We start from the raw sequence: 22,034 nt of genomic DNA, 5'->3' as shown, positions 1-22,034 counted from the left end.
TACTGCCATGATTTATATATTATACAATTTTTGGTTAAGTAAATTCGAACACCCGATGAGACGATGATAATTAATATTTCATTGGGTTGTAATTTCTTTGCTGATGCCAAAATGTGAACTTTTATTAAAAATAAGGGTTCTTTAGATATAAGTTCATGCAATATTTATTTCCTTGACTTTCCTTCTCATTTTAAAGATCTAAATAAAATCCAAATTTAAAGTAAACTACCATGTAAACAAATAAATACCTATTATTTTCAAACTATTTACAATTATGCCACAACACTCTAATTATGTTAATGAATTTAATTATCCACCATAATTGTGGGAAATAAGTGCCTTATTATTATTATAACATTATCTACTTTATACTTCTCTTACCGTCATATGTTTCATTTCTTTTATTTGTTTGACAATCATTGTATGTAAATTATTTTGCATGTATATATTAGGCATATTTTGTTAAAATTATATATATGCGTGCAAATAATTTATCTATATTTTTATGTAAAATAATATGTAATTAATTAATTTTGAATCAATTGGCTAAAAACATTTATTTATTTTGTAGGTAAATTATTTTTCATGTGATATTACATATATACTAGCCATATTTTGTTATTATTATATAGAGTGTGCAATCAATCGACATTCTTTATTTTGCATGTAGGTAAATTGTTTTATATTTTTTTTGCAAAACATTGGTATTTAATTAATTTTGAATAAAAAATATTTATTTATTTTGTAGGTAAATTATTTTGCATGTATCATTACATAATTTACTAGGAACTTATATTGTTATTATATATATGTTGTGCAAAATAATTCACCTATGTTATATTTAAAATATTAATAATTTTGAATAAAATAACTTTTTTATATCTGTAGGATATACTAATTTACCTATTAGCATCATGTGAAAACAATTATATAAGGAACATTGGTATCATGTAAATTTTTGTTATTAAATTTTTTTCCAAATCCCCATAAGGTATTTGAAGACATTTAATTGAATGAAATAATGTAAAATAAATGTGGATAACAAGTGAGAGACCGAAAGTAAGTGTTATTAGGGGTAATTTAGACATCCAAAAATACAAATTTTGCCAAGTCAAACTTAATTATGGATATTGCTTAGTTGGAGACTAGTCATTGGGTTTTTGTTAGAGAAATTTACCATGATTGGGTTTTAATTAAAGAAAATTGAATTCCAAGGGGTGTACTCATATTTGTTTCAAAAATAATTAGTAACAAAGTTCATAAATCACCCAGCAGAGTAATCGCAGTTCTTTGCTCATGCATCATGATAAACTCCGCTAGATAGTGGCACTCACGATCATGTCCTGCAAATAGGGTAAGCTTCAAAAACTCGGATTTTATGGGTATATTAACACTATTGAAAACAAGGAATATAGAATTTGGAGCACGCCAGACATGGAACCTTCTAAGCTGGAGATGACGCAACATCCTCAAATCACAGGATAATACTGACGAGGACCGATCAACTCTTGCTTGCCATTTCCGTAATCTCACATGGTTTGAATACCATTTGAGGAAGATTACTTGTATAAGTGTACTAATACAATTGTATCTGTACTTGCTTAGGACATAATGACCTGCCACTAAACCTTGCTGTAACTGTACTTTGCTTCATAATTTAACGGATTAAGTATCTACTTTCACCATCTTTTCTGCAATTAAGTGCTGATATTGGCTTCTGGTCGATTGAATCTTAGGTACGTGCACTTTTTAATTGTTTAATTGCTTGATATAAGGTTCTATTTAACTTTTGGTGAATTAATTATAAAAAGTAACGCATTATATTATCAGCTTCAAAAAGTTTTTTGTCACATTAGCTTTCGCCAAACTAATTCAGTTATGAATCTATGATCTGCCCTGTGCGGCTACACTACTCACTCAACACTTTGGATACCTATGTTTGGTGGTTCAGTTTTATTAAGCACGTTAGTGTGTGTGTGTGTGTGTTTATTTTTTTTTCTTCTGTCGTATCATATACATCTGTGATTTCTACCTTCCTCTTGTTCCATGTAAACGGTCATCACTTGCTAATTTGTTATGTAACTCGGATTTTTTTTTTTTTTTTTTTTAAAGGCATCCTTGCCCCACCCCCTCTTCCCACTAGCATTTCCGTGGCTACTTTTTTTTTTTTTTTAATTTTTTTTTTTTTTTCTGCTACCAAACCCAGACATTTGCCTTTTTTCTTTCTACTGATGTGCATAAGCAACAAATCAAACAATTCATCCCCTTATATTTATCAACAAGCAAGGAAGTTTATAATCTAAAAATATTGGTAAGAAGTTTTTCCTTAGAATTTTTCAATTGCAGAAAGTTTAACAAACCATTTAGGATTGATGACAAAAATTAAAACCCAAATACTCATCTTTTAAACTTAAAAAAAAAAAAAAAAAATGCTGTTGAGCGTACCAGAAAGAAAACTGGTTATGCAAAGTGTCGAGATATTTAACTTGTGCACTAGAAAGTAGATAATATGAGCCCGATTGATTGATAGGTTGTAGCTTTTCTATTTTATAGTGGGAAAAACAGTACATGGATGCTCATGCAATCCATCTTGTAAAAGAACGGACAATTGCTTGAAGATCTCAATCATAGAATACAAGTTGGATGGATAAATTGGAAGAGTGCATCATGTATATTGTGTGATCCTCTTATGCTCAAGGGAGAATTTTATAGGACGGCAATAAGGCTAGCAATGCTTTATGGCACAAAATGTTGCGGGTCAAGCATCAGCACGTGCAAAAAATGAGTGTAACGGAGATGAGAATACTTCGTTGGATGTGTGAACACACTAGAAAAGATAGGATTAAGAATGAGGATGTCTGAGGTAAAGTAGGAGTGCCTTCAATTGAAAATAAGATGAGAGAAAATCAGTTAAGGTGGTTTGAATATGTGAACTGAAGACCTACAGATGCTCTGGTTAGAAAATACGATTGTGAGATAAAGACTCAGTGCAAAAGGGGTAGAGAAAGACCTCGGAAGACTGAGAAAGAAACTTTAAGAAAAGACATAGAGTACTTGAAGTTAAAGGAAGACTTATCACAAAACAGAACGTAATAACGTTCTAAAATTCATACAGCCGATCATACTTAATGAAATAAGATTTTGTTGTTATATGCTTTTCCAATGCATCGCAGGCGCAGACTAGGATGACCCTCAATATTTTTCCTACTTTTGTCTTCAATTCATAGTAAATCACCAAATGATAGCCAAATCAAAAATAAAGACCACACTTCCATTTTCTCTTTTCGTACTCTTCATTTGTTTGTCCCTTAATTCTCATTTGATTTACTTTCCCGTGAGAAAAATGCTTCGGATCCTTGTACCCACTAACTTTTCCCTCTTTCCATTACTTTATAAAGGAGGAAGATTCTCTCTCCTCCCATCCACTCCTCCTTTGTGTTAATAGAAATCGGTGCACATCCAAAGAAGCTAATCATTGTAGCAAAACTACTTAGTTGCTGAAACAATGCATACAACTTTGAACCATTTAACTCTAGCGACATACAGTGGAGACTTGAGTCAAGAAATAGTAGAGATCTTAGATTCGACTCCCCTCGTAATTTAACAACAAACTTGGAATCATTTACAACAATTTTGGCCACCAAAATGCCTCCAGTTTTGACTGCCTTGTAACCCTCACATCTGGGCCTCTATCATTTATACAGTGAACAATATAGACGAATGCACAAGATCAGATCCATCTTAAAGCGGAAGCCTTTCGACTCATTTCCACACACAACGTATATCCATCATTGCATCTTGGCCAATTGCTTCATCAATCCCTTGATAATCTTTCCAAACCACATCAAGTTCATAACAGCTAGAACCGATGGCACAACAAACACCAACAGATATCCGTAGGTGTGCATCTGGATGATCTGCAATCCAATTAAACAAATGACACTCCAAAATCTTTAGTAACTTTACAGTTCTAGAGCACTTGATAATTCATATAAAAAAAAAATAAAAATAAAAGATGGATTCGTAAAAATTTCATAAAGATAAGGGAACTGGAAAAGGAGAGATGTTTTGGCTCGCATTAGTTTGTTCTTTTTTTTCCGTTTAAAGTAGAACGTGCGAAATTTAAAATCTTCAGGAATGGTTCACAAACGTAGAATATTGCACTACATAAGCAACATTCAAGATTTCATCCTGTTCCCAAAGAAAATCACACCAAAAGAGGAGGGTGTTGAAAATATAAAGATCCAAACTTTTTACCCCTTCTCAGAGAACTATCCAAACCATGTATACAGCATAACTCAACTTTTGAAGAAAGTGAAAGTATACGGCAAGAAAAACCCAAAGTGTAAGCAGTACATATCCTAAGGGAATGGCAACTTACCATATCATAGTGTAAGTAAACATGGTAAAACATGTAGCCAAACAGCAGAATTCTTGCCGCCTGCATTCCATAAATTCCTTTAGAAAGCATTCTAACAATGATGGAAGTTATGCGACCAAATGGAAAATCCAGCATTTTGAAAACAACGATGTATGCTCACGATGCTGCTCACATCAAGCCAGATGGCTAAGAAATGAGTCAGTTTATGAAAGTATCAGGGCAGTGTTATGAAATGAGTACATGTTGGGCCTCAAGCCACCACGTTCAATGATCAAAAGATAATAATACAAAAGGAATTCAACTGACCAGCCATGATAAAAATATCACAATGCCGTTTAGGAGATAAGCGCTGGACCTCTTAAGACCAGCTGTATCAAGATACCTTCATGAAAACGAAAGCTTATATTAAAGATGAAAAACTATAAACTAAACACGTTCTTATGTGTAAAGCTCACCATCTCATATTGATCTCTGGAGTAGTGATCTCAGAGATGAGGATCATGTATGTATAAAGTTGTCCTTCCCCAGAAAACATGGAGTATGCTACTGCAATTCCAGCAAGTGAGTGATGGAAAACCTGTAATTGAATGCCACCATATCAAGAGTTATACAGCCGTAAACATGTGGTGAACGTTACTCGTTTCTAATAATAGATTTGCGTACAAGCTGAGTAGTGTTTATTTATTGTTGTATATTCTTTTGGAAAGAAACAAATTTATTTTACTACCAAAAAGTCCACCAATAAAAGTTGAACCATTAAACTCTAACAGCATATCTGCCAAGTGCCAACCACTACAAAGATAAGCCGAACGTATATCAAATTTTAACTACAGCCACCTCTGCAATCATAAAGAATAACGAAAATAAAAAGCCCTAAATTTTCAATTAAACTGATCCCATAGAAAACACCACAGTCTAATCAAAAGTGACTTAGTTTATATGCAAATGTGATTTCTTTTTCCGTCCACTTAACCTCCTCTTCTCTACTTTCTAGTTACCTGTTTGTGCAATTAAGCAGTCACCTTAATGGACTTATTAGAACCTAGGTAAATGATGCTTCTGACCCAAATGTCAAGACCGTTAAAGCAGAGACCAATAAATTTTAAACAGAAACGCATATGCTGTGCTTCCAGACTAATATACAAATTGTCTTCCACGAAGAATTTACTTACATACTCCATTCCCCCTAAACAGGGATATAGCCATAATAGCATTCCCAGATCCGAACAGAAGTACCCAACAGAGACCTGTCACAAATGATCTTAATTATGTCCCACAACAAAATGTCAGGAGATAACCAAACAAAAGAAAGTGCAGATAGATGAAAAAACCCAACAAAACAAAAGGTCCAGATCACTCATCAATCCGTGATATTAATTTCTAGCTGCTAGTCTAGGCATGGTCAGATGATAACGAAGCAAATAAGATAATGTTGGGATCTGTTCATTACGTCCTTACAGCTTAAGGTCAAATTGAAACCAACATGATATTTACACTTGAATAATATGCATGTAAATACTTTCACAATAATTGAGTGGCTAACAATTCATGTAAAAATAATAATTGGAAGCACATACCCCTAATCCAAAAACAGACAACGGTGAGCTTCGAAATGTAATAAGGCCAAGGTGCTGTTGATCAGAAAAGAGATCGGACCAGAACACAAAGTACAAGGACAGAGCCGTTATAAAAATGGCATGAATACTGGAGATACCACTGCAAAAGTTAACTTTCAAATTAATAAATTTACAAGTAGCGTTCCAGATGGGAAGTATATTACGCAGAAGGAAAGTGGGTATCCTTACCGACTGTTCCACTCAATTCGTTGGATTTTTGTAAGACTACCATAAGCCTTGATGTAAAAGGTACTAATTAAATGGGTAAGATCATATACCTGCAGAAAATAATGAGTTAATAACAAAACAGAAAACCAAATCTACAACTTAAATGAGGCACCCTACAGCACATCTTTATTAAGAGTATACCATTTTGCACAAAATTATGCCTCCAATAATAGAAGTATATGGTATGACGGGATCCGCTAGTAAGTAGTTTTTAACAAGAACTCCGGCCTGATTTTGGTAAGATTTGATCGTCATAACTGTCTTTGTAGACATTTCCATTGCAAAATGCTAGATTGGTGGTTCTTATTTCCCTTCTTTACTTTCTCATACTAGCTTCCCCACTTCATTTTCCTGTTTCATCTTTCCATTAGCACACTCAAAGAGCAAGGAAGCCACCAGGATAGTAATTTATAATCACAAAACATGCACGTCTTTATCAGTATCATTTTTCTTTGGTTACTGCTGTGAGCATCTGAGGATGACATTTAACCAGAGTAGCTTATATTAGCAGATGGGTAAACTGCAAGCAATGTGATAGCTTATGTGCTTATACTTACAAACATAATCCACAAACAAGCTACACAGCCTAACGACAAGAAACACCGGCACAAATGCATCTAAATTTGTTAAAATTTAAAACTAACTTAAATAGATTTGGGCAACAAAAACCTTTGTATAAAAACACCATACGCAAACGAAAAGGCTAAAACCAGAATTAGAAACAGATGAGATCCAAGTAACACCCAGAAGACAGAAGAGAGAAACTGAGCAGCTCTCAAACTCCAATTTAGTACTTTCCAAATACAAAAGTATGAATGTACATTAAGCAAAACTTGCCGACCGGATTAGATAGTGTGGTCATACATTGGTCAAGCACCAAGACCCTAAATTTGATCTCATGACTGCCCACAAACAGTTTCTTCATTGAAAAGAAAACCAAATGACTCAACCACAAAAACCAAGTGGCCATTTGAAAAGAAGTCAGTGTAAAATGAAGGTACTCCATCAATACTTCCATATGGTTGCAGAACAATACCAATACAAGCTCTAAGCAGGAGATTTAAAAACACCGTTAGAAAAAATTAACAAAATCAAGCAGTACCCAGAAGAAACAAGAAATGAAATCAAAAGGAAAAAACAAACTCGGATCCAAAGGCAACCACAAACACATGAGAAATCAAATGTGGTATTCAAAATCAAAAACCACCTCCATCCTGAGATCAGAAATCATAATATAACCAAAGGCAGATGAAGTTTCAAACAAAACCCATAAAGCAAAAACAGAGGATGCAAGCTGAGAAGCTCAGAAATCAGAAGGAGGAGACCTTACAATGAGCATGAAGTCCATAAAAGTTAACAACCAAAAACCCCTCCAAATCAGATGAGCATTTGGGAAAACACAGGAACACAGAAGCTAATCAATGCCAAAATCCAGAAATCAGAAGGAAAGATGAAAACTTGAGGCGCAGATTGCAGATGGGTAATCGAGAAAACAAAATGGGTTTGATGATCTGTGACCAGCAATGGAGAAATGGGAAGGCAAGAACCCGTGAAGGAGGGAAAAGGAAGCAGAGGGAGGGGGTGAAATCAATGAAAAATGTGAGTGCTTGGAATATCCAACCGAACATATAATAAAGTAAGAAGAGGAGTGGTTATTAGTTAAAAAAAAAAAAAAAAAAAAGGCTGAGAAAGCTATAAATTCTATGTCACATTAGATAGCCGTAGTTTAACATTAATTTTTATATTAATATTATAAAATATTATGCTAAATACATGAAATTATAAAGAATATATAAAGAGTTTCATTTTTGAAATAACGTCCTTAACATTTCTCACAAGAAAAAAAATGGAAGGAACTTGAAAAATGACAAGTGAATTTTTGGGTGGATACGTGCGAGTTTGTGCTTGGATTCCATGATCTAGTGTAGTGTGGATCGCATTTTTCTTGTTATCCAAATGGGATAGGGAAGTGAGAAATGAAAATAATGTGGTTGGCTCATGAGCTATTTGGATTCTAGGGTTTTTTTTTTTTAGGATAGTATTATTCTCACATTCCTTGTTACATCATATACATTTTTGTTAATTTTTATTCATTAATCTTCAATTAATTTGATTCAAAGGTCAAAATTTAAGAAGAGTGTGTGAGAAGTAAATATAGGTGTGAATAGCACCACTCCTTTTGTTATAATTATTTTTGCTAATATTTTAATTTTTTTTCATTAATAATAAGGACAATGCGAATGTAATTTCAAAATTATAAAGAGAAATACCAGTAAATTAATAGTATATTTTAAACTTTTGTGTTTATTAGGAGAAATGCAAGATATATACAAGGGACAAAATAAGTATTTTACTTTGTGTGTAGTGGACTTTTGACTTTTGCTCTTATTAGTCAGTTATGGTTAAAATGATACGTTGATGATGATACAATTCGGATGCCATGTCTTAATATTTTAAATTTATTTTCGTTTTATAATGTATATTTTACTTGATTTTTTTCTAAGTTATGTTATACTATTTTTGTTTATTTTAATCTGAGGTATGTCATTGTATTCTAACATGTTGCTGCTGCTACAGTTCCTAACATTCCATCACCAACCCCATCAGACCTCAATGATTATGGTTGTTTGCATCATTTACCATTTCCTAGCTATATTTTGTATCATGACTACTTACTGTAATAGTACACTCTCACTCAACTTTAATTCAATTAAAATAATGGTCTTTTAATTAAAAATTGTGATTATTGTTTCTTAATTCATCAAAACGTGCAGCTATGATGTTTTTCGTCGATTCCGTTAGAACTTCCGTCAAAATCAGTTATTGTCACAACCCGTCCCGGAATTTTTAATTCCGAGGACGTGAAGTTACGAAAATGCCCTTAAACGGGACTAAGGGGCGTAAAGTTGGCATTGGTTTTTACCTGAAGTTCCTAAACTAATGTTAATTGAAATATTCATTAGTTTTAGGGACTTAAATTTAAGACTTAGAACTAGGGTTATATGTTATAACTTGATGATTTGGGGATTGGGTAAGACCCCACATCCCTCAAATCTCTCCCATATTCCCGTACCTTGTCCCTCTCTCTCTCCTCCCTCACAAATCTCTCATTCTCTCTCAGATCTCTCTCTCCTTCGAACTCACACGGACCACCCACAAAACCACCCTAAAACTATACCAACGAAGGATCTAAGACCACCATCGTACTCCTGAAGACCACACGAACACGATGGTACCAATTTTAGGTGAGTTTCACTTCGGAAAACATGGATTTCAATTTCACTGTGTATGTGCACTGTTCATGCACACGTAAAACTTGATGTTTTTGGGATTTTGAAGCTTGTAGGAAGCTTGGTAAGGTCCTAAGGAAGCTCGGAGTGCTTCGTTTGAAGGAATTGGACGTCGGGACCACGAATTGTAAGTTTGGCCGGAGCTTTCGGGGCTTTTTCTGGTGAATCCACGCCGAGTTAGGGGTCAAGGCAGGTATGGATGTGTTTGTCTCGTCAATACCTTCATTTTGATATAAAGAACGTCAAAAATGGTTAAGAAATGAAGAAGTTATGACTCTTTGAAGTTTACCCAGAAATTCCGGCAAAACACCCACCTCCGGCGAAACCAGTCCGGCGACGCGAGGAAGAAGACGCGCGCGTGGGCAGCGCGTATACAGGGCGCGTGAGAGCTCCAAATTGAGTTCTAAAAATTGTCACGTGTTCGTGACGTCGTGTAGATCACCGTGGTATATTCACATACCCAAATTGAGCAACGTATGAGAAAGTTATTGACGAATATTTTGTGTATGTGCGTTAAAGAACGTCAATTTGGTTACTTCTCGTATAGGCGAGGCTTGTACGGACGTCGGGCATGGCTAAGGGAGGCTCAGGGACCTACGAGACGTCGATGTGATCTGTGAGTGGGCAATTATTTTTCAGTATATATATACGTATGCTTGACGTATTTCTCAGAAAACGTATTTTAAAAGAAATACGAATTAAATATCCTATCATATATGCATCATATTTTAATATGTGCATTACCATAATTATGCATATTGTTGCATGGTGCTGAGGAGGCCCAGGTAAGCTACATTTGATATACATTTGATATACATTTGATATACGTAGGAAATACATTTGATATACGTATGAAATATGTTTGGAATACGATTGAAATACTATGGAAATACAAATGAAATATGATCGTGATATGTTTGTGATATGATTGAGATATGAAGAATGATATGATAGAGATGTGATTGAGAGCTCATAACCTGCACCCCCGGTGTTAGTGCTCCCGCCCTGAGTAGGGTACAGTCCTTCAAGTGATGTTCACCTCCCGCACCACACGCTCAACTTGGATTCCAAGTTAGGTGCACAGTCTTGTCGTACAGACCACATTAGGTGGTTCCGACTCGTAGGTGACCCGCGATTATTCGCACAGCCTTCACGTGATCATAGCACTAGAGCGTACATATATATTACACACAGGCTTGTCGTACAGACCACTTTAGGTGGTTCCGACTCGTGGGCAGGTTCAGTTGTTCAGTTATTGAGTTTGAGATTTGAGCTCTATATGCAGCTGTACAGGTCACGTTAGGTGACTCCGGCTGCCAGATGTTATGCTATTGATGTGATTCATACCTGAGCACTTGCATATCATTATGAGGCTTTGGTTGGCATACCTGTGGGTATGATTGGCATGCCTGTGAGTAGGATTGACATACCTTGAGCTTGATTGACATATCTATACATACGTATATATGTTTATTTTCTGGGAAAGTATACAAGTTTTAAGGAGAGGGGTTACAAAGTTTTGATTGAAGTGTTTGGATTTGGAAAAGATTTGTTTTACTGACCCACTCAATTTTGGTTTTGCGCCCCTCCAGGTTCAAGAATTGCAAAGGTGTGGTGACTACGAGGAAATTCAACGGTGTTCTGACAGAATGGACCAAATAAGGACTCACTTTCGGGTGGTTCATCTTAGAAGTTGTATATTTTTAAAGCTTCCGAACTGTGTAAATGGTTACGTCACTCTCACGTGACGGCCAGCATGCTCTCCTTCGGGACGGGGTGTGTCAGTTATGCGTCATGCACATGAGGCTGAATAAAAGAGCAAATATGAAAGCCAGATTGTAGTAATGGTTCCTCAACTTTAAGCTAATTGGAGAAATGATCTCTCGAATTTAACTCAATTGGAGCAAGATCTCTTAACTTTAACTCAATTGTAGCAATGGTTCTTCTAGCATGACTCGTTTTGACGAATGTTCTGACAGAGTTGATGAAAAGAGTTATAGTTACACGTTTTGATGAGTTAAGGAATCAATTGCCATAAATTTTTAGTTGAGTGACCATTGATACAATAAGGCTAAAGTTGAAAGACCGTTACTATAATTTTCTCATAATATTTTACAGTGTCACAACACTTAAGTTATTTTCAACTTACAATAATTAAATTAGGCAATTCGTTATAAGTGTCTCACATGCAAATTTAGACAAAATAGGAATAAGTGTTTCATATTTTGCATGCTCTAGCAAACTCACTACGCCAAGTTTGCAAGGGTAAATACTTCCTCAATATCATAGATGGGACCAAATCGCATGGTAATCATTACTAGGATTGGACGTTAGTTAAGGAAAAAAAAAAAAAGTTAGAAAGGAGATCATCCATGCATGGTTGGAAACTTGGCCTTTAAGGCCAGGCTGGTGCATCATGCATGCATGGGGCAGCAACAGATAGCAGTTTCGAGTAAAACTTGGCTTCTGGTTCAAGTTGATACTTTTTCAACAACTTGGCTGCCCTGCGAACTTCTTTCCTCTTAATTTGGATTCATAACTGAAAGAAAGAGGACAAGAGTTGCGTGGTGGGATTAGGGTATGGTGTTTTTGGCGTGTAAGAGCAACTCCAGCGTTGGAGCCCTCCCCCCTGGCAATTCACTATTCAATCCACCTAATGAACAGTAATTGCCCTTAATGAACAGTAAGTAGCCCTGGCAATAGATTTTGCATCTCCACCGTTACACTTCTATAGCCCTGGCAATAGGCAATAAAATATTAGTTTTTTTTTTTATTTATAAAATTAATACAAAATAATTTTAAATGTAATATCGGATAAGATTTTTAATCGTTGTCGGTGCGCCACGTGTCATTATCCTAAGTATTATTAAATAATACAAAATAAATAATTATAATATGGATTTCTGATAAGATTATTAACCAATCACGTCGCGCCACGTGTCATAATCGGTTCACAATCTTTGAGGATAGATTTCCATCAGATTTTAAACGAATGACGGCATGCCACGTGTCATAATCTGTTAACAATCTTGGATGATAGATTTCCATCAGATTTTTAACGAATGACGGCATGCCACGTGGCATTATGCAGAACCTAATCCTTTCTGAATCCTCTATATAATCCACCTTCCATCTTCACAAATCTCACACCAAAATTCTCAAGATCTCTATCATTATTCATAATTTCTGCTTCCTTATTCACAAAAATCAGTTTCAATATTCATAGTTTCTGTTTCTTTCTTTCAATGTCTTCTTCTTCTTCGTCAAGGATGATGTGGGAATTGAATCAGGAAGAGGAAGACTTGTTTAACCAATCAGAATCAATGTTCAATCAGCAGCGGGTAAGAAATGAGAGGGAAGAAGATGAGGAGCGTCAAATGAGAGATGACGACGTAAGAAGGGGCAGAGCCTCACATTCCCGTCGAGTCATCCAAGCTGCGGCTCAGATCTGCAGGCCCAGGCGTTCCGGAAACATTGATAGAAGCAGGCAACGACGAGGTATGGAACTCTTGGATGATTATTTTGTTCCTAATAGTGCATTCCCTGATACGTACTTTAGACGTCGTTTTAGAATGGAACGACATTTGTTCAACAAAATCATGATTGCTGTTTGCAACCATGATTCTTATTTTGTGCAAAAAAAAGATGCTTTTGGTGCTATGGGTCTACTGCCGGAGCAAAAAATTACTGCTGCCTTGCGGATGCTTGCATATGGAGCATCTGCAGACCAAGTGGATGAGATAACGAGGATGGGGCAATCAACCATTCTTGAGTCCCTGATGAGGTTTTGCGGAGCAATCGAATCTATCTATACCGCTGAGTACCTCCGCAAACCCACACACATGGACTTGGAGCGGCTGTTGAAGAAGGCGGAGATGCGTGGCTTTCCTGGGATGATTGGAAGCATTGATTGTATGCACTGGACGTGGAAAAACTGTCCAAGTGCATGGCAAGGTGCTTACGGGGACAGAAAAGGGGAAAAAAGTATCATTCTGGAGGCGGTGGCATCTTTTGATACATGGATTTGGCACGCCTTTTTCGGGGTCCCGGGAGCTCAAAATGACATCAACGTCCTTGCCCAATCCCCAGTGTTCAACGATGTCCTGCAAGGAAAGGCACCAAAAGTTACATATGAGGTCAACGGACGTATGTACGACGGGCCATACTACCTAGCTGACGGCATCTACCCGCGCTGGTCAACATTTGTCAAAACAGTGCCACGTCCGCGGAGTGCGAAGGAAAAACACTTTGCAAGCTGTCAAGAGGGGTGCAGGAAGGATGTGGAGCGTTGTTTTGGTATCCTCCAAGCTCGCTGGGCGATCGTCAGGGGTGCGGCCAGATTGTTTGATGTAGAGTCGCTTCGATCCATCATGATGACGTGCATCATTCTTCACAACATGATTGTGGAAGATGAGTACGATTATGAAGCTGTTGATGAATATGAGCCAGACCCGATGAACAATTCAAGAACACGTATATATTGTGCTCATGACGCCACCGATGACCCTGTGCAACATGAGCCATTACAAAGGGATGGACGTTACAATGAAAGGCTCATTCAACGATATACTGCATTTCAAATGCCAGACATGCACAATGCCCGACAAATTGACTTGATAGAGCACCAGTGGGCATTGAAACAAGCTGAGGATAATTAAGTTCATTTTAGTGTGTTTATGTTTATGTTATTTTATTTGGTGTGTTTTATTATTTGGTATGTTTATGTAATTCTTAGTATATGTAATTCTTAGTATGTTTATGTAATTTTTTTATGTTTATGTTTATGTAATTCTTAGTATAAATAACTTACCAAATTAAATAACTTACCAAATTAATTCTTAATATAAATAACTTACCAAATTAAATAACTTACCAAATTAATTCTTAATATAAATAACTTACCAAATTAATTCTTAATATAAATAACTTACCAAATTAATTTGAATAAATATTCATGAACATGGAAACAACATAAATAATAAATTACAACCCAAAGTGATTGGAAAATTATGGGCTCCGATTACAAAAAGTACTCTATTCATCATCACTTAACCAATTTGTGCTGCTAGGATGATCTTCTCTTGCGGTGCTAGAACCACCTTGGCTTACTATTGTTTCTCTTGCACGCCTCCTTTGCACCACGTCCGCTTTCTCTGACTTCCAAAAAAATTTAGAATTTGGAGACTTCCCTTCTAAAGACATGTTCATAATCTCACGATCTTGTTGAGCTCGTCTTTCTTCTCTAACATGTTCCCTTTCTTGCCTAAGTAGCTCTCTTTCTCTCTCATTAGCATAAAATTCTCTCTCAACAGCTGCTGCTTTTGATGCCTTATCAGCCTTATCAGCCTCATCTTTCGCCAGTTCCCTCGCCAAAGTCAATTCACCTTGGCGAGTAAGTTCTTCCATGAACTTTGCATAATCGTTCTTGGAAGCACTCCCTTTTCTCTTTGTAGCCTTCTTACCTTGAGGCCTAATTGGAAAACGGGTCGAACCCGACGCTTGTTCAGGGAGGGGCGTTTCGGGCACTTCTTCTGCATCATCTTCATCAACATGATCGGGTGTAGAGTGTAGAGGGGTGCTGTTCATGTGCACTTCTGGACCAACTGGCACAACTCTAAATTTAGGACAATCTTTGACAATATTCCAACATTCCCACCGGTTGAATGATTTATTTTTGCCTTTGGTTTTGGCAGCATACCAAGCTTGTGCTTGAAGTTCCTACACAATAAAAATAAGTAACAAATAAATAATACAAATAAATAATTATAATGAAAATAAGTAACTAGCAAATATATACATATATATATATATATATATATATAAGTAACAAAGATAATGAAAATAAGTAACAAAGCAAATAAGAAGGCTTCAAGTTTAGTAAATAATGAAAATAATTAACAAATATATATATATATATACATTAATTTTAATGAAAATAAGTAACAAATAAATAATACAAACAACATAATTATAATGTAACAAATAAATGTAACAAATAAGTAACAATAACATAATTATAATGTAACAAACAACATAATTATAATGTAACAAATAAGTAACAATAAATAATAAATTATGTACGTAACAAATAAAGAATACAAACAATAAATAATAATATCTTGTTACCATATCCGAGTAATTTTCCCCACTTCGAATATTATTACTAGCTTGTGCCAAAGCGTCTCTCCACGTACTAAACGATTGGCTAAGTAATTTCCAACGACTGGACATCGATTCTTTGGTTCTTTTCCCACCAATTTTCTCAAGATAATTGGTATGAATAAGACTCCACATTTCTCTTAACTGCATCTCATTACCCGTAAGCGAACTATGAGTAACTTCAACCCAGCTAGTACACAACGCAACATCTTCAATAAGCGACCAATTCGTACCTGCACCAGTGGTCATTTTGTTGAAAAAAAATTGATTCAAACTTTGAGACAAAGAAAGGAATGTGATTGAAAGTGGTTGAGAAAATATGAAATTGTTGTGAAGGTAGATGATAATGAGAAGGTATTTATAGAAAAGTAAAAACAATTTTTTTTACAATTTTTTTCAGATTTTTTTTTGAATTTTTTTGAATTTTTTACATTTTTTTTTGAATTTTTATTCAATTAATTAATCTCTGCCGTTGGATATAAAAAAATTTGAATTCCAACGCTCCAGATTGTGCCACGTGTCACAACGGTAACTTTTCAGATTTTTAAAACTATTTTTTCATTTATTTTTTAATTTTTAAAGCATTTTAATATCCACCGTTGATCTCAGATCGAACGGTGGATATTAAATCTGACAGTTTGAAAATTTTTTACCGTTGAGATCTAACGGTCCACATTAAGTGACCGTTACGATCTAACGTACCGTGGGAAGCCACGTGGCTTCCCAACGGTAACAGACAAACATTTTTTTTTTTCTGATTAATGTGTCAGGACGCGCCCCCACGCGCGGGTGGGGTGCACGCGCCTGACACAAAAAAAATAAAATAATAGGCTGACGCCACGCTGGCGTCAGCATGGCGTCACTCCCACCCCGGGCTCAAGGCCTGTCGATTCCTCACGGGCCTGGCCCTCGGGCCTTCCCCTTCCCCCCGGCTTCCCAACGCTGGAGCTGGTCCACCTTCACTCGGGCCTCCGTTTTGGAGCCCGTCCCCCGAGCTAAACCCCACGCTGGGGATGCTCTAAGAGAGAGCAAGTATGGTGGTTATGACTCATAAGGGTTGTTGCAGCAAGTGTTTGAGTACTTATGACTTTTTTCTTCATTCATTTTTTCGGTTACATCAGAGTGTTTCGAACTTTAGATGCCCAGACGTGGTGAATATGGTAGTTATTTAGAGTCATGGAACCTACTTTTGAGGAGTAGTCCAACTTTACTTATAAGCCTATGCAAAGCCCATCCTCTCATCAATATAAAATTCATTCTCAACATATGAGACGATGCCCAGATTGTTTAGCTTTAGTCTAGGCTAAAGCTCGGGGTCTATCCTTTTCTTCAATTTCCTTTTTTTTTTTTTTTTTTTTCAAACAAGATGAACTAGTGTGAAATGAAGATTATAATATTTCAAGGTTTTGAGCACGTTGGAAATGATTTTCGCATATACCATTTTTTCTTTCTCGCACAAATTATGTATATGTTTGTCTTTTAATCTTCTTTTGGTTTATTCAATTCAAGGAGAAAAAAGTATACGAAAATCACTTTCCTTGTTATTACAAAATGACGATTAAGAAGTTTAAAAAACTCTAATTTAATCTTGACATATGAAACTTGTAAGAATTTTTTAGCATGCAAGTAGATTAGGACTTAGGAGTATTTGTTTCTTCCCTTTTGTAGTTTGCAGAGAGTGGAGAGAAAAAGAAAAGAAAGAAATGGTAATAGACAAATAAGCAGAAATATTTGAAAAAGAAAAAAGAAAGGAAAAGAAAGAAGAGGTGGCTAATGGCAGAAATAGAGGCACACTCCCATCTTCGCTTCTCTGAAATCCCCAGAGAGGATACAACGAAAGGAGCACTGGGGACTTAAACCCCGATAAGATTTCAATCTTCACACTCTGCAACTTCCAGTTTTCAACTATTTTTGCAAAAATGTGATTCACCCACAAAATCTATTCAAGTTTAAAACTTGCAAAAAAGCTAAGAATTGTATCCTTCTGTTCTTGTACGTTTAGCATTTTCGCAACAAATCCCGTCTTGTATACTAAATAGGCGTTGCAGATTCGAGTTTTTCTTTTCGGCCTGAACGCCTTGCTAATCCATTCATACTCAAGTGTATCAAACAGTTCTATATACATTCATTCATTTGATTGTCAGTTCAACTTCTGCTTTATTTGGTTATAATCTTTTGGTTCGTACGGTGCTCAATATGCGGTTTATCTTGCAGCGTAACTTTGGTTTCGCACCCGAGAGAAATGTAAAGAATTACACTGTTTCATTGATCAGAGAATTCATCTGTTGATTGAAGTACTGGAAATGACAGAAACCATTTTACAAGTACCTGGGAGGCCTACAGTTAGATACAATTTACATGCCTTCACAATTTCCTAACCTTTGGACTTGCGCCCAAACTTTTTCGGAGGAAGTGAGGAGGATGACGAAGACAGCCCGGATAGGTTCTTATCAGCTTTGTCCTTGTCAAATGCCTTTTGTACTTCCTCCTTAAGCTCCAAGAAACGCCGCCTCTTTATTTTCTGCTCATCAGTGGTGCCCGTCTCAAGGACACACAAATCAGGAAGGTCGACCTGAAGGAACTTGTCGAGGACTTCCGAGCAATGTGGAAAATAGTGTCTACCCATACTGACTGCCACAATAGAACACGAAGGCTTCAAATAGAGAATAAAAAGGACGATACAAGTACTTTTATCCAGCAGATTCTACATACAAGTACTTTCATTCCGTGCCTCATGTTACCCCATTCAGTCCAGTAGGTTAGGAAAATTGCTTAACTTGGCTGATGTGGCATAAGATCATTGGTTTTTTGGTTTTCTAACCACCGTGACGGAATGGGGAAACAGAAGACAACTGAAGCATAGGGGGCAAAGTCACACAGATTTTCGTCAAGGCGTACAAACAAATAAGCCGAAAAAAAGGATCAACCAAAACTCTGCAATGCAACCACAATAATAGCATGTTACCTGTTTTCACAAGGGATTCCAACCTAGAAAGGAGTCTTTTGTTCTGCACAGTGGGAGTCTCGTTCAAATCAACCTCCATCAAATTCCCACTAGATCCTTTCAACGAAGAGATCCCGGCAAACTCAGGCGTTGTGTCTGCCTGTGAAATGGCCATGGCTAGCTTGGCTTCAGCAGGGAATAACAATCTGGCGAATGCCACTGGAATAAACAATGCACTTCAGATTCAGGCCTTATCTAACAAGTGAAGGAGACCACAGCAGAGACTCAACTCATATTAATCCAGTCAAAAGATGAAACATCAAACGTGAAAGGTTGCGATTCAAGGAGAAAAAGGATACTGACTATGATCTGCCACCACAATGCCTTCACAAATCAAATTGAGAGTGTAGAAATGTTACCTCGATTCTCCAGTTTCAGCAATCTCATGTGCAGGTCATTGGGCGTTATTTGGGAAGATATAGATGCCTCTCCAGCCATTGGATTCCTCTGCATTTCTCTCTCAAGAACATCAATGCAAATCCGGTCTTTGTTTGCTTCTTGCCCCCGCTCTGTTTTTGTATGATAATCCTTTGGCCTTGTCAACCTCCGGCAAATACTAACAGCACTCTCACCTTCCAAAGTCGGCTCTGATGCACGAGCGCCATTAGACAAAAGCAATATTATAATTGATGGCTCTTTCCGCATCATAGCAATGTGAAGCACTGTATAACCCCGGGAATCCCGGAGGTTAACATCAGCCAGACCCAGGCCAAGCACTTCAGCCACAACCTTAGGATCGCAGTAAGCAGCAGCATAATGGAGCGCATTGGCTTCGTCTAAGGTTACATCAGACTCGGTTAAAAGAAGTTTCATAAGTTCAACATCATCTGAGTCCAGTGCCTTATGTATTCTCCTGATTCTCTTCTCACGCAAGGGGTCCACGGCTGGCATGTTTGGGTCGCAGCAGTGCTGAGAATTGCGGCGAAGAATTTTAATCTTCTCCACAACCTCATCAGGAAGTGTTTTCTCTAGAGATATACTATCAAGATCTGAGTGTGCCACTCTCTCTATACACTGATCAATGAGCTGACTTAACTGACAATGAAACGCAACCACGAGGATTGGGATAACATCATCCGCCAGAGCTTTCACTACAAAATCGATAAGCTGTCGCTGCCAAATACACAGAACCAAATCAGAACAACCTTGCATTTTTCTTTCCAAATGAATTAGTAATCTATCTTTGCATTCTATAAAACGAGTTGGATAGAAGTTGACCAAAAACGAAAAACATAATACAGATACACAACTAAGGTGGCCGAAACCAGTGGCGAAACAGGAATTGTCGGAGGAGGGGCGAAATTTAAAAGCGTAAAAGGTTCCAAAAAATGCAGACAACCAAGTCTTTTTACATAGTAGACAATTTCAATGTCGTTGATGACTCATAGGGTGTTCATGTACTTTCTGTGCATTGCATGCTCATGGTTTCTAAAGTAAAAAAGAACACTAATTGCTAAAGTTGACTAATTCCTCGATGTGATTAAAATGTTTCATCAGAAATTCAGAAAGCAAACAACACCAACTAACCTGCAATATGGAAACCAGATCCGGCATTCCGAAAACCGAAGAAGCACACATCAACTCCAAAGCAAATTCAATGGCGGGTCGACAAGCTTCATGGCCGCACACATTGTGAACGCAGCTCGAAACCTCGACCGGAAAATCCCTCACCTTTGCAGTATACACAAAGCTCAAGAAAACCAGAAACGCTTCATAACCCACATGCCCAAAAGGCAGCAAATCACTCATACAGTACTTGGGCTTTCCTTCTTTTTCGGAATCCCCATTTTCCCGCCTGAATAACTCCGCGAAAAACTCGCTCCTCGAAGCCAAAATGCATCGGTGGACAGCAACCGGAACGCCCTCGACGGTGATTTCGGCGTCGCTGTAGTCGCCGCCGGAGTCGGCCAGTAGCCGGCCCAAATTGGAGCTGAGGTTGGTGAGTAACTCGGGGGTGGGCGGCGGGTCGGAGGCGGAGGAGTTGGGGTTAATGGAGGCGTTGGATATGTGGGGAGAGGAGGTGAAGCTCAAGCAGGAAGATGGGTCGGATGAATTAGCCATTAGTTAATCTGGGCTAGATTCAAACATGGAGATTAACGAGATGGATCAAAGCATGATGATTGATGGGATAAAACAATCCAGGAGGAGGTTGAAGATGCTACTGCGAAAATAGTCAACGTAGTTTTGAGTGACGATACTTGAACGTTGGCTTCCACGTTTATTAGCTCCAGGGTTTAAAGCCTAAGTAGTGATATTTCTATATTTAACTCATATTAGTGAGGAAACATGTTTGAATTAGAATAGGGCTATTGAATACAACTTATATATATATATATATAGTGCGTACTCGCGACGCTATTTTTTTTCATAATTTTTGACACGTTTTTGTAGGGGTCATTATGTAATGTGTTTCAACAAACGGTTTATTTTCTACAATAGAATTTATAGATCATCTTTGTAAAAAATTAGACAAATCCCAAACTATCAAAACATTCATTTATAGTGAAGGAAATTAACGAATATTGTTCTACAACAAAAATTCTAAACCTTTAATCCAATAGTTATATGGTTTCAAATTTGATTGATTTTAGTAGACATGATCTTAAGAGATAACTTAAATAATAGATGTTCAGATCATTAAAAACATTACTAAAAGGGTCTCATAAAAACATGTGCCCAAAATTATATAGAAAACTATTTTCCCGGATCCATGCCCTTATAATTTTTTTTTTTTAGTACATCGATATTTTCACATTAAGGAAAGAGGAGTTCGGCAAAGCCACACAATAAGTAGCCTAATTTGGTATCGAATTCGCCATTTATGAGATTCGAACCTAAAATCTCTCACCTTCAAGTAAAAAAGAATATTACTAAACCGTAGTATTGAATGATAATTTAAAATTAATTTAAACCCAATTCTTTAACTATCATGATAATCCATCATTTTCAATAAGAATAGGTTAGTCCAAGTGTGTAACCGAGGACCCGTGTGCAGAGCACATGCGCAGCATATGCCTCACTTTTGCAATTTAAAAATTATGAAATTTTTTTTTTTGAAGAAGAAACGAAAAATGATAAATAATTAAATAATTGTTTATTAATTAGGACTGAGGCGTTTTGAGAATTTGGAATTTTTAATATTACGTACGTTGAGAAAACAAAATAAGATACTAAAACCTTTTAGCGTAAAATCTTGACCATTAAATTTTTAATTAAATTTTAACGGTCAAAGTCTAGATGAATAAGATAATCCATAGTACTATTAGGGAAAAAAAATGGTTTAACTCAAAGAAATGTTCGAGCACACATGCAGATGGCCAAAAGACATGACGTCGTCTAAGTCTGTACAGTAAAAA

At 36.7% G+C, this 22,034-nt stretch overlaps 2 protein-coding genes across 3 annotated transcripts; both read right to left on the bottom strand.

Annotated features, from left to right (window-relative positions):
- Positions 1–3,452: 3,452 nt before the first annotated feature.
- Positions 3,453–7,875, bottom strand: LOC103933260 (TLC domain-containing protein 4-B-like). Of its 2 annotated transcripts, none has more exons than XM_009342929.3 (9): positions 7,551–7,875; positions 6,367–6,576; positions 6,187–6,275; positions 5,959–6,097; positions 5,554–5,628; positions 4,837–4,958; positions 4,688–4,763; positions 4,382–4,441; positions 3,453–3,917 (listed from the first exon to the last, which is right to left on the bottom strand). In XM_009342929.3, exons 2-9 carry the CDS (start codon positions 6,502–6,504, stop codon positions 3,789–3,791), a joined length of 828 nt encoding a protein of 275 aa, XP_009341204.1. In that variant the 5' UTR covers positions 6,505–6,576; positions 7,551–7,875; the 3' UTR covers positions 3,453–3,788. The 2 variants fall into 2 exon arrangements, with proteins under 2 accessions (XP_009341204.1, XP_009341203.1); XM_009342928.3 differs by having other exon boundaries at positions 7,556–7,873.
- A 10,042-nt stretch (positions 7,876–17,917) lies between these two features.
- Positions 17,918–20,950, bottom strand: LOC103948017 (BTB/POZ domain and ankyrin repeat-containing protein NPR1). Its single transcript, XM_009359005.3, is given in 5 exon segments — positions 17,918–18,071; positions 18,073–18,305; positions 18,640–18,837; positions 19,038–19,791; positions 20,206–20,950. Coding segments are annotated over 5 exon segments (1,752 nt in total). The 5' UTR covers positions 20,740–20,950; the 3' UTR covers positions 17,918–18,038.
- Between the last annotated feature and the right edge of the window lie 1,084 nt (positions 20,951–22,034).

The sequence above is a fragment of a genome, unplaced genomic scaffold (genome assembly GCF_019419815.1).
Source record: "Pyrus x bretschneideri cultivar Hongxiangsu unplaced genomic scaffold, Pyrus_bretschneideri_v1 Contig19, whole genome shotgun sequence".
Classification (NCBI taxonomy): domain Eukaryota; kingdom Viridiplantae; phylum Streptophyta; class Magnoliopsida; order Rosales; family Rosaceae; genus Pyrus; species Pyrus x bretschneideri.
Note: the sequence above shows the minus strand (reverse complement) of the source record. Positions and strands in the feature narration are given on the sequence as shown.